General features: G+C 41.1%; 1 protein-coding gene across 1 annotated transcript in view; it reads right to left on the bottom strand.

Moving 5' to 3' along the window:
• Window positions 1–12,445, bottom strand: part of LOC126161364 (dynein axonemal heavy chain 7) — a 1,035,864-nt gene that overhangs the window by 359,293 nt on the left and 664,126 nt on the right. The window contains exon 41 of the mRNA XM_049917134.1: window positions 2,559–2,786. Within this exon, the coding sequence (XP_049773091.1) occupies window positions 2,559–2,786 (228 nt within the window). The remainder of the gene's footprint in view (window positions 1–2,558; window positions 2,787–12,445) is intronic.

Below are 12,445 nucleotides of genomic sequence, written 5' to 3'. Positions count from 1 at the left end.
CCCCTTGCAGACACTGAGGGGTGTGCCCACGTCAGTAAATATCAGGAGTTCTTTGAGCAAGAGAAGGCATTAACCAATAACATAAGTCTGGAATATATTGCATATGAGGAGATAAAGTTGACTGTCTCACAAAGATTACTGACAACTTGAGGTTCAAAACCCATCTACAGTTAATAGAGATCAAGGACCTGGGAGGGGGGAAGGGGGAGTTAGTGATGTAGATTACCTATCTTGTGATCCTGGAAGGGGTTTCAATATGATATTTTGTAAAAGTAGGAATCTCTACCTATGTAAAAGTTTGAACAAAATGTGTTCTTTTAGCTGTGATGTGCTGTATGTTTTGTGTCTTTCCTATAAGTTTTGAGAGTGAGTTACTAGAAAGATTATGAAGATACATTCAAACAATGGAAACTCCAGGTAGGAAATCAATGATGTAGAAAAAGACAGATTGCTACTTAGTGTAAAGAAGATATACCATGTTGCAGACATATACAATTATAAGACTCTTACATAAGCTTTTGGCCACAGTCTTTATCAGTAAAAGAGAGACACACACCATTCACACACACAAGCAATCACACCACATGCACTCATGACCACCAACTCCAGCATCTTGAGCCACAATGTGACTCTCACGTGGGATGCAAGCAGCAACCTGGAGGGGGCAGGGAAGAGGAAGGGATAGTAGTGTACAGGTGTCAAGAGAGATGAATGCTGTCTGGTGGAGTTTACAGGGGATGGACTGCCAATAGGCACCGTGCCAGGAGGTTGTGGGGCAGGTAGGTGGGGGAAAAAAGGAGCAAAACAGGAGAGGAGTGGAGAAAGATGGGTGGATGTGTTGGCAGGGATGCAAATAAATAGGATGGGAAATGAGAATAGGGAGGAGATGATACGACAGAGAGGGTGTAAACTGTTGGGTGGAGGGCGTGTGCACAGTATGTTACTGTAGGTTGAGGCCAGGATAATTACGGGAGCAGAGAATGTGTTGTAAGGATGACTCCCAGTTCAGAAAAGCTGGTGGTGGGCGGAAGGATAAAGATAGCTTGGATGGTGAAGCAGCCATTTAAATCAAATATGTTATGTTCAGCTGCGTGATGTGCCACAGGGTAGCCTACTTTGTTCTCAGCCACAGTTTGACGGTGACCATTCAACCAGCTGGTTGGTAGTAGTACGAAAATCTGTGCAACGACTGCAGCAGAGCTGGTAAATAACATGGCTGCCTTCACAGGTGGCTCGGACCCTGAAGGATTGGGATAAACCTGTGACAGGACTGTAACAGGAAGTGCTGGTGGGTTCCACAGGAATATGGCCCATGTAGCAAGGGGTTTGGATTGGGAGTGGCATAGGGATGAACTAGGATGTTGTGGAGGTTGGATGAGCAATGGAATACCACTTTAGGACAGGTGGGAAGTATCTTGGGTAGGGTGTCCCTCATTTCAGGGTATGACATTTGATTACCTATTGTCATACACTAAAATGAGGAACATCTTATCCGAGATGCTTCCCAAACCTCCTAATGTGGTGTTCCGTCACCCGCTCAACCTCAACAACATCCTAGTCCATCCCTATACCACTCCCAATACCAACCCCATATGGAAGACTCAGGTCCAAAACCTGCACAATCACCCCACCCAGCAATTCCTATTCCAGTCCTGTCACCGGTTTATACTACCCCATCAGGGGTCAGGCTACCTGTGACAGCAGTCATGTCATTTACCATCTGTGCTGCAATCATTGTACAGCTTTTCATATTGGTATGACTATTGACCAGCTGTCCACCAGGATGAATGGCCACCGCAAAACTATGGCCAAGAGCAAAGTAGACCACCCTGAAGCACAACATGCAGCTGAGCATGACAAGCTTGATTTCAATGGCTGCTTCACTGCCTGGGCCACCTGGATCCTCCCCTCTACCACCAGTTTTTCTGAAAATGCAAATGTGAGTTATCTTTACAACATATTACCTGCTCCTGTAATTATCCCACCCTCAACCCACAGTAACATACTGTCCCACATCCTTCACCCAACAGTTTCCATCCCTCTGTCATATCATCTCCTCCCCATTCTCATTTCCTAACCTATTTATTTGCAGCGGTCTACTAATTCATCTGTCAGACTTTCCCTGGTCCTCTTCTTTCTTTGCTCCTTTTTTCCCACCTCCCTGCCCCACAAGCTCCTGACCTTGGGATTGTTGGCAGTCTAGTCCCTGCACATTCCACCAGACACCAATCATATCTCTCCCCACCCATAAACTGCTATTCCTTCCCCTTCCCTGCCCCCTCCAGACTGCTACTTGCATCCCACATGAGAGAGTAATTGGACGTGAGAGTAATTGGCAGTAGTGTGTGCGTGAGGTGTGCTTACTTGTGTGTGGATGGTTTGTGTCTCTGTGTGGCCAAAAGCTTTATGTAAGAGTCTTTTAATTGTGCTTGTCTGCAACTTGACATGTCTTCTTCATGGTAAGAAGCAATCTGACATTTCTACATGTTAAGTAGGTACATTAAAATACAGCAGCCATATATACAAATATAATCACAAAACACATTAAAAGAAATTACCTTGAGAATGCAGATAGCTTCCATCACCAATTTCACTCCTTTTGGAGGACTCTTCATTGTTTTTACAATTGTAATATCAGCTGCTGTTAGTGTGTTCAAAGCAGCCAGTGCTGCTTCGAGTATTGGCATTGCTTCAGCTAATCTGCTGTCACATTCATCTTTAATTTCTTGAGCTGCAGCTGCTTGCTGGTTTGCAACTTCTTCTTCAGCTTTCACCACTTTTTCAACCTAAATGCAGAATCTGGCATGATTGCATGAACAATTGCTTTGAACTCAGATAATCTTATACCTTTGAATGCAGGAAATGCATTCCACAGTGTTAAAAATGTCATTACAGTTTAATGGCATGGCCTTCTAATCAACTCATCAATCTTTTAAATTACCTTTATTTTTATTTTAAAAGAAATTAATTATCCTATGAATTCCATTTGTTTTATTTTACCTAAATGGCATATATTTCATGCTTTACAGTATTTTCTTAATAAAATTCGTCATAACATTTTATTGTCTATTAAATCAAGAACCGTTAGAATTTATTGGAAATAAATCTCAATTTGCAATTAAAAAATCATTCATATGTATGACAATTTAAAATGTTTGTCACGTTGGCAATGCGTCACACACCATAATTTTTACAAAATTCGACTTCAAAATTGTGTACAATAATATACAATTATTTTTATTTTTATAAATTTTACTAACATCAAGAAGCATATTTGCTTTGTGACTGTTTACTCTTGTATGCACAAAACTATATGCAAAACCTAATTTGACCAACTGCTGGTTCTAGAAAATCTAGAGTTTCATGTCATAATACACCATTTGTCATATATGCCAAAAGTAGTTAGTCTTTGACAGGGGCTCGAGTGGTAAAGTCTTTCTCTAGACACTGAGTTGTAAGTTATTCATTGTGCTATGGACATAATGTGCACAAAGTTTGAATTATTTACATTGGGAACCAGAAACAAATTTTATGTAAGTCATATTTAAATTTGTTGTATATAGAAAGATATACATATTTACTTCATTAATTTATTTATTTATTAGCAGTGTTGGGTTTACATGCCTCCCAAGCAGCACCTCAATGTATAAGTGGTACATGCTATGATCAAAAATAAAATTATGTACGGACATACAGAACACACACTGGCTGATAACAAATTACAATAACACATTACAGTAATGTGCAACAAATACAACTCCTTTAGATTAATGAGGAGAGGGAACCAATGAACAGCCCTAATACACTATTTTTGTAATATTTTTATAGCAATGGCATCAGTTATGAAAAGATTAAGGAATGTATAAATACAGCGCTATAGCCTAAGAGACCATGAGACAGTGAAAATGTTCTCTGCTGGAATACACTCAACTGTGTATCCAGATTACAATCACTTAGAAAGTCCATTCAATTTTGTAAGTAGTTGTAATTTCTGAGATAAAAATAGCAGTGATACTAGGAGAAAACTGGGGTTTAAATTTGATAAGTCTCTTGTGCAAACTCACTTCCTAATGATGATATCACTTACATGAAAAGAATGGGTAATTAAAATCATTTTCTGACTTTTAGTTGTATGAGCAAGATGAGGAGTCTCTCAAGCTAATACTGCGGAGATGATGGGAAATAGCTATAGCAGAAGTTCACCCCTACTATAAAATATATTACATTTGCCGTATTACTTTTAGCAATGGCTACACCAGTTCTGTCTGACAAGTAATTACTAACTCCCCAATGGATACTTTTAGCCTAAGGCTACGTCAGAATACATGGGAATTCACTGTGTAAGTAAGACTCCTATCAGAAGACAACTCTTACAATAGAAATTTTTGTGACAGATGTTAGATGCCGTCTACTGTACGTCCAAGATGTAAGCCATGATCTTCTGTGGGCAGTGTAAATTAATGTACTGGGAGCCTTTATGTCACTGCAGTTGTTTACTTCTCCTTTGAATGCATACCTTTACTTCAACTTGAGAGATGTGGCTGGACACATTGAAATTTTATGATAAGAAAATTCCTTTTGTGTTATTTGCAAGGTGTTTCAATTATTCATCTTGTCTGATGTCATAGAGTTCTGATACCAAGATGATGTTCACCAAAGTTTCATATACTCAGAATTAGTAGGTTTATTCCACTCCATACCATACTGGATTTCATCAAGGACCCCTGAACTCAGGTACCGTATATGTCACAATTTCTCATTCTGGCCAGCTACATACACTTGAATGGTTTAGTGTCTAGGGAGTCTAGCACAGAATTCCCTTCTGTTCAGTGACTGACTCTACTAGTTTTACTGTTAGAACCTTTTTGATTCCAGTGAATTGATATGTATCCATTTGTCACCTTAGGTAGATTTTCATACACTTTTCTTACAAATGGTTTATGCTTTATATTAATAAATTAGCTATTTTAATTGTTGTCACTTTTTGTTGCTCAGGCAAATAATTACTGCAACTGTACTATTTGTAATTCATAGAAATAGTTATACATATTGCTAAAACTACTCTGTATAGAGCTAAATTGAAGCTGAGTAATTTAGGAATGTTTCCCTAAGTAACTTATGAAATTAACTGTGAAACAAAGTGTGATAGGTACTGCTCAAGGTCAATGTCAACACATTGTTCAAAAAACAAAACATTTATTATAATGACTAAAAATTAACGTTTGTAGGGGAAAGTCACTTGCAAATGTGATGGAACTTGGTGAAACAGTGGTGTGGGTAGGAATAATGGACACCAAATAGGGCACTCTTCATCCCAGAGTATACACCAGCACAACAATGATTTTTTCAATATGAAGGGTGAACATAATCATCTCCCATAAAAATGGAAAGGACAAGGTCTGAGTGAAAGGCACAAGGTTATCATATGGGAGTATCAGCAATGATCGGCTGAGCTTGGAACTCAAGACAGTGCTGACAAGGGCACTAACACTTGCCAACCAAATGTCTTGCTGTGCAAAACACAGAATTACACACAGGCTACTATGCAGCCCTATAGTAGGTGTGTGGACAGCATGGCATGAGTGAGTTTTAAATTTTATATTGAGTGAATTGCTATGAAACACGTCACCACATGGCGTGCCCATCATGGTGTAGGTGTGGTGCTGAACTTGTAAGACCTGAGCGTGGTGAAAGGCCACCACACAGATTCCCTCCATCCCTCCCCATGAGAATGGAGCTCTGATGGTGAGCAAGGTGGTGATGATGAAGGCTGGTACCAGTGAATTTGTGTGTTGTACCAGTGGTGAGGCCGTGGGTAGTGGCATTGATGCTGCAGGTGTTGTTCATGTGGTGGATGCAGGTGCAGGATGTCAGGACGCCGGGAGTCGGGTAGGCAGGGTAGCTGGTTTTCACTAGTGTCAGTCTGCAGTCTGCCGCATGACAATAATCTGTTGTGAGGTACCAGCAGTGGGAACAATGATGAATAATCAGGTGGCACATGGGGTCGAGGTTGCCGGACTGGGTCATCATGAGCCTGTGTCCAATGCCATGTGTGCAGGGTTGGCAGGCACTGGGAGGGGCTGCCATTGTGGATCCACGGAGCCAAGGGCACTGCTGCATTGCTGGGTTTTTTCGAGAAGAGCATGTCACTCAGGTCGCCTTGTTCGACAGCTGTGCACATACTAGAGCAATGGTGACCCAACCATACCGTGCTGATTGGCATCATTGTTGCTAAGGGTAAATTTCAAAACTGCACCAGAAAAGACTGGTGGCCCAAGCAGGATGACTTGTGCACCTACAAAGTTCTTGGTCTCAATAACAGTATTGTCTATTACTTTATACACTATAGGGTGGATACACCTTCTCCTCCTATAATAATGTGGCAGCTTCTGTGTGAGTGGTCCAATGCTGTTGCTCGAGCGGCTGTATGAAGACTGACGCCTTCTTAACAAAATCATTACTTATACAGATGAAACTGTTGCACCCTTGAGCCCCCGCACCACAATGTATGCTTAGCGGTTCTCGGCTGATGCTACTGATCAGAAATGTTCTAAGTTCATTGCTTGTATGTTATCCTGGATGCACGCTGTAGTCTCTTTAGCAGCAGCACGCGTCCCCGTGTGCTTGTCATGTTTGTAAACACAGAGAGATAAGTTGTTACATAATCACTGAGGTCAATGCTCACACAGAGTGCATCCCAGAGTGCCTCAGAGTGCCTCTATAATAATGAGTGAGATCACTCATTGCTTTAATTTTTTTACAGTTGGCAACACCTTCGACCCACACTGACACAGATTCAGATTCATTTCTTTTATGGCGATTCCTGATCCTGAGAACCAAGGGATCGAAGACAGCAGTGGGAACAATGATGAATAAGCTGGCAGCACAAGAGGTGCAAGTTGCTGGACAGGGTCGGCATGAGGCTATGTCCAATGCTGTGTGTGCAGGGTTGGCAGGCACTGGGAGGGGCTACCATTGGGGATCCATGGAGTGAAGTGCACTGCAGCATTGCGAGAAGAGCCTGTCACTTAGGTGGTCCTGTTCAACAGCTGAAAATACACACACAGAATACTGTGAGCAGGAATCGATGGTGCCACTGGGCTGAGGATGGACAGTCACAGGTCTGGGGCATGGCACTGAGAATTTGTGAAATAACGCTTCTGTGGAAGTTGTGGGTGCTGCAATGTGGTGTGGCAGCATTACTGGCTGTTGGCAGCAGTGGAGGCAAAATCTATGCATCAGGCATAGACTGCAGGAGAGGCAGAGGGCTGGGAGCATGAGTATTCTCAGCATGGGGGGTGCTGGTGCCTGTGTTGTTGATGACTGTTGCATCGGGAATGGTGCCAGTGTAGCATGGTGGGTTTCTCTCAGTCTCATTGTGTATGCCAGAGTCTCAGGGCCTTTGGTAACAGGTATACTTGGTATGATGTGAGCAGTGACACTGGCAGAGGTAGTGACGATGCCTCTGGAGATGCTGACTTCAGCAGTGGTGTGTTCCTGCAGGGTTTCGATGGAGATGTTAGTTGGGTTGGGAATTGGGAAATTGGGCAGCATATAGACAGGTTTCAGCCTTTTGATCAAAACACTGGTAGGGGTGCTGTGAAGATGCATGGTTGTTGTTGGAGTCCCACTTCAGGACCATGTGGTGGCAGAGTAGTGTGGACAAAGGAGGGACTGGTGAACATCAGTGTGCAGCATAACATGAGTGCATGGAATGAGGTCACTGTAAATGAATGCCTGGCATTCACTGTAGTGCTGGGAGGGGTGGACCACAGGTGAGCCATGCAGACCTACAAAGTGTCACAGAGGTCCCCTTGTGAGTAATGTGGAGGCCTAGAAGTATCAGCAGCAGGGCAAAAGTCCACATGCTGTTGTGACAGGAAAGGGTTGCCTAGAATGTGAAATGGAACCATTCCACCATGCCATTGGCAGATGGATGGTAGCTTGATGTCAGGTGCACATCAGTTCTGCAGAGATCTGTCAGCACGCAAAAAAGAGCAGATGTGTAAATTGGCACCTGTGATCTGTTATGACATGGCATGGGCAGCCAAAATAGGCACCCACGTGGAGATGAAGGCAGTGCCTACCATGGTGGCGGTGGTGATGTTGGGTATTGGCACTGCTTCAGGCCAGTGGTTGAATCTGTCCAGTATGGTGAGGAGGTAGTGCCATCTGTCAGAGGAAGGTACTAGACTCACAATGCCTACGCGAACATGGGCAAAGCAATGCCTGACCTCTGTGAAGGTGGCATGTACATGGTGGTCAACTATGGTGCACTGACAGGCAATGCAGGTGTAACAAACTTGCAGTATTCTCCAGCACTAATATTTGAGTTACTCAGTAAATCTCTGGAGTACATTAATAAGCAAGAGATATTCACATCCATAAATTGTTGTTTCTGTTTAGTTCAAGAGGAGTCAAGATCTATTATACTCTGTGATTTATTTGTACTTAACTGGTGTTTAGTAAAATCTGTGTTGTTGAAGAATCAGACTTACAGAATTTTTACTCACCATCATCTTCTCTTTCCACAATACTGTTTTGTATTTGTTTCCCTTGTATAGCCCTTCTATGTATTATTTCCACTTTTCAGCTTTTGCTTCTTTGCTTAGTTCTGGCTTGCCATCTGAGTGTCTGATAGTCATACTGCATCATCTTTTCTCAAGAAATTATATTTGAAATTAGTCCCACCTATAAACTAAGCCCCTTGCCCTAACTTGGCTGGATAAGATTGTAAGCAGATGTCCACAACATAATGTTCAGGAGCTATGCTGCCTCCTCACCTCATTTCTTTGCAGTGCGGTTCACACCCTAGAGGTTAGAGACTCACCCCTTCATTTTCTATGGACCCTCTTGTACTTATGTACTCCAGTTCACCACACATATCACCCAGCTTATCAAAGACATTATTAAAGAAACTCTTGCTATGTATTACTGATGTCTAACTGCTGTTTACCTTTTTGTCTCCAAGGAACGATTGCAAAAACAATTAGTGATGGTCAAGAGCATGAGTAGTTAACAGACAATAACACCACAAAGAACTTACACTTTGCGAGCAATCTCCTACAGTGCCTCAATTGATCTAGTATTACATTTTATATTGCAAGTTAATACTTACATAATCTCTTTCCTTCCAAACCATTTGCTCTCTTTTCCCCCCTCAGCAGATTTTTTTTAAAAATGTTTGGTTTAAAAAATTTGCAATTTAAAACTTTCTTTCTGTAACTACATCTGCTTTTACATGAAAGTAAGTGTGTTTTGTGCATCTGATTATACTCCAGTGCAAATAGTGAGCCAGATTTTTTGGAACTTTAATGAATGATTTTGTGATGCCTTCAGCTGTAATTTTCTTTATCTGATGTGCAACTGTACAATTTCAGCCTTAGGCCATTTTCAGATATCTAAAATGGTTGCATTAATATCATCTATGAAAACAGGAACAAGTCATACCCAAAGGTATACCAAGAGGACCGTAACTTACTTTATGAACGATTCATTAATGGTATATTATGCCCTGTATGTCTTTACTCCTAAGATTATATTTAACTGTAGTAAAATAAACTGGAAACAGTTTTTTGTTATTTTAGGAGCATCATTACTTTTGAGCAGTTGTTGCAGAGTTCTTATTGTAAGATTGATGTTTCTAACATAAATACACTAGATAGCTTATGTGGTGGAAGAATTTGAAATTGGCATCCATCTACCAACTGGACAGAGTTTTGAATGAACAAAAAGAGTTGTGAAATGGAAAATTCCTACACCAGTTCCATGATGAAGCATTATAGAACTGCTGAATGCATAATCATTACTATATTAAATAATAAATATGACTATACTGCCAAAGACCACACATCATAAAACAGATCATGAAAGGCTGTGCTTAATTTTCATGGTTTTCAGTAATATTTCATTAGACTACTGTGATCTCTGTAACAACTGTTCAAAAATGACATGCTCCCACAATAAGAGAACTAGTATTTCAAAGTTATTTTGTGGAAATTACATGCAAACATATTCACACCAATTGTGAACAATAATTAAATATATTCAAGAATGAAGACATACATAGTTAAAGTACCAAATTTTTGTAAAATAATTATAATCTTCCTAGTGTATGAAAATTAAAAGCATTGACTTTAGCTAAGAGCTTTGCAACAACTACTCAACTGCTCCCGAGAAATTGAAAAACTATTTCCAGTTTAGTTTATGACAGTTATATGCAGTCATAAAAGCAAAGACATACATGGCTTAATATACCATTAACAAGTCCTCTATAAAGTAAGTTATAATACTCCTGGTGTATCTTGTGATATGACTTGTTCCAATGTTAAATTCATAAGTGATATTACTGCACCCAATGTAAAATGCTTCTGTTTTACATACTTCAAAATGGTTTATGTCTGAAATTGTATAATTGTATGTCAAATAAAGAAAATAGCAGCTAAAGGCTTCACAAAATTATTTAGAAAAGCCATTTCAACTGCAGACTACCTTCAAATGAAGATTAATGGATATTTGTGATTTAAGTTATGGTGAAAGTATCCTCCCCATGAACAAATCTTTCTTTTTTTTCACTCTTCAAAGTTTTAATGCTACACAAATTTTACTTAATTTGATAATAACATGATTTTTTAAATGACATGAACCACTTTGTATGGGAGATAGCGACGGTGATCTAGCGGACACCAAACCTGGAGGTCCTCATTGTGATCCCTTCCGGACAGCTCAAAATCAAATCAGCTTACTATCAAATTAGGACTCTGGGATGTTTCCTAGGGATAAAATACAGTCAGGGTGCTGGTCCCCACCCTGCTCTTCATATTGGGGTAGTGAAGCATTCATGTAATCTTCTACAAGTTAGGCCAGTAGTCTAATAACAGATTGCATACCATAGACCTTTTCCTTAATTTGTAGTGGAGAATGAAAAGAGGGTAAATAAACAACAAGCACATCAAAATCTGAAAGAATTTTAGCAACAAAGAACAAGAATAAAAAAAACTATTGTGCATCTATAAATGAAGACAACAAAAGAAATCTGTAAAAAAGCAAATGGATTTTAGAATCCATTAGAATCTTAAATCCCAAACATATGTAAAACTGATATTAAATTGGTGATGGTGGAATGTATCCAGATGGAACAGGCTGTGAAGCAGTCACTGAAATGAAGAACATCGTGTTGGGCAGTGTGCTTAGCAACCGGGTGGTCCAGCTGTTCCATTGCCACAGTTTGTCAGTGACCATTCATGTCGACAGACAGCTTGTTGGCAACAATGCCCATGTAGAATGCAGCATAGTGGTTTCAGCTTAGCTTGTAGATCACATGACTGGTTTCACAGGTAGCCCTGTCTTTGATAGGACAGGTGACGCTTGCGACTGGGTTGGAGTAGGTGGTCGTGGAAGTTATGTATGATCTACTGCAGGGATATGAGTCATGAGCCAAAGGACTGGGAGCAGGGGTTGTGTAGGATAAGAAAAGGATATTGTGTAGGTTCAATGGGTGGCAGAAAACCACTGTGGGAGGGGTGGGAAGGATAGTGGGTAGGACATTTCTTGTTTCATGGCATGTTTTCTCCAGTCAGGGATGGTACTAAGTCATAAGGGGAAAGTTCCTCTGTGACCAGATGGTGGGACTTTGGAAGGCGGTGAGTGACTGGAGAGATAAGGCAAGGGACATCTCTTTATGTAAAGGGTTGGGAGGGTAATTATGATCTGCGAAGGCCTCAGTGAGATCCTTGGTATAGTTCAAGAGGGACTTCTCATCATTATAGATGTGATGGCCATGGGTGACTAGAATGTATGGGGGGGGGGGGGGGGGGCTTCTTGGTATGGAATGAGTGGCAGCCAGTGGAGGTATTGTTGGTGGTCAGTAGGTTTGGTATGGATGGAGGTACTGATGTAGCCACTTTTGCTGTGGAGATCAGCAACACAGAAGGTGGCTTGTTGGGTTGAGGAGGACAAGGTGAAGGGAATAGGAGAGAAGATGTTGAAGTTCTGGAGGAATGTGGATAGGGTGTCCTCCGGGACACAAATGTGTCATCAATGAATATGAACCAGATGAGGCATCAGATTCGGGGTGGTTAGAAAGATTCCTCTAGATGGCTCACAAATGTGTTGGCATAGGATGGTGCAATTCTGGTGCTGATAGCCATATGACAGATCTGTTTGTAGGTGATGACTTCAAAGATAAGTAATAGTGGATGAGAATATTGTTGGTCATGGTGACTAGGAAGGAGGTTGATGGTATCGAATCTGACAGGTGTTGGGAAAGGTAACAGTTCAATAGCAACAAGGTCATGGACATTAGGGGTGTTATTGCGAAAGGGAGGTGGCATCAATAGTGACAAGCAGGATACCATACAGTAAAGGAACAGAAACTGTGGACAGTCGGTAAAGGAAATGGTTGGTTTCTTTTTTATAGGAGGGTAGGTTGCACATAACAGACTGA

This window comes from Schistocerca cancellata, chromosome 2, assembly GCF_023864275.1.
Source record: "Schistocerca cancellata isolate TAMUIC-IGC-003103 chromosome 2, iqSchCanc2.1, whole genome shotgun sequence".
NCBI classification, from domain to species: Eukaryota; Metazoa; Arthropoda; class Insecta; order Orthoptera; family Acrididae; genus Schistocerca; species Schistocerca cancellata.
Note: the sequence above shows the minus strand (reverse complement) of the source record. Positions and strands in the feature narration are given on the sequence as shown.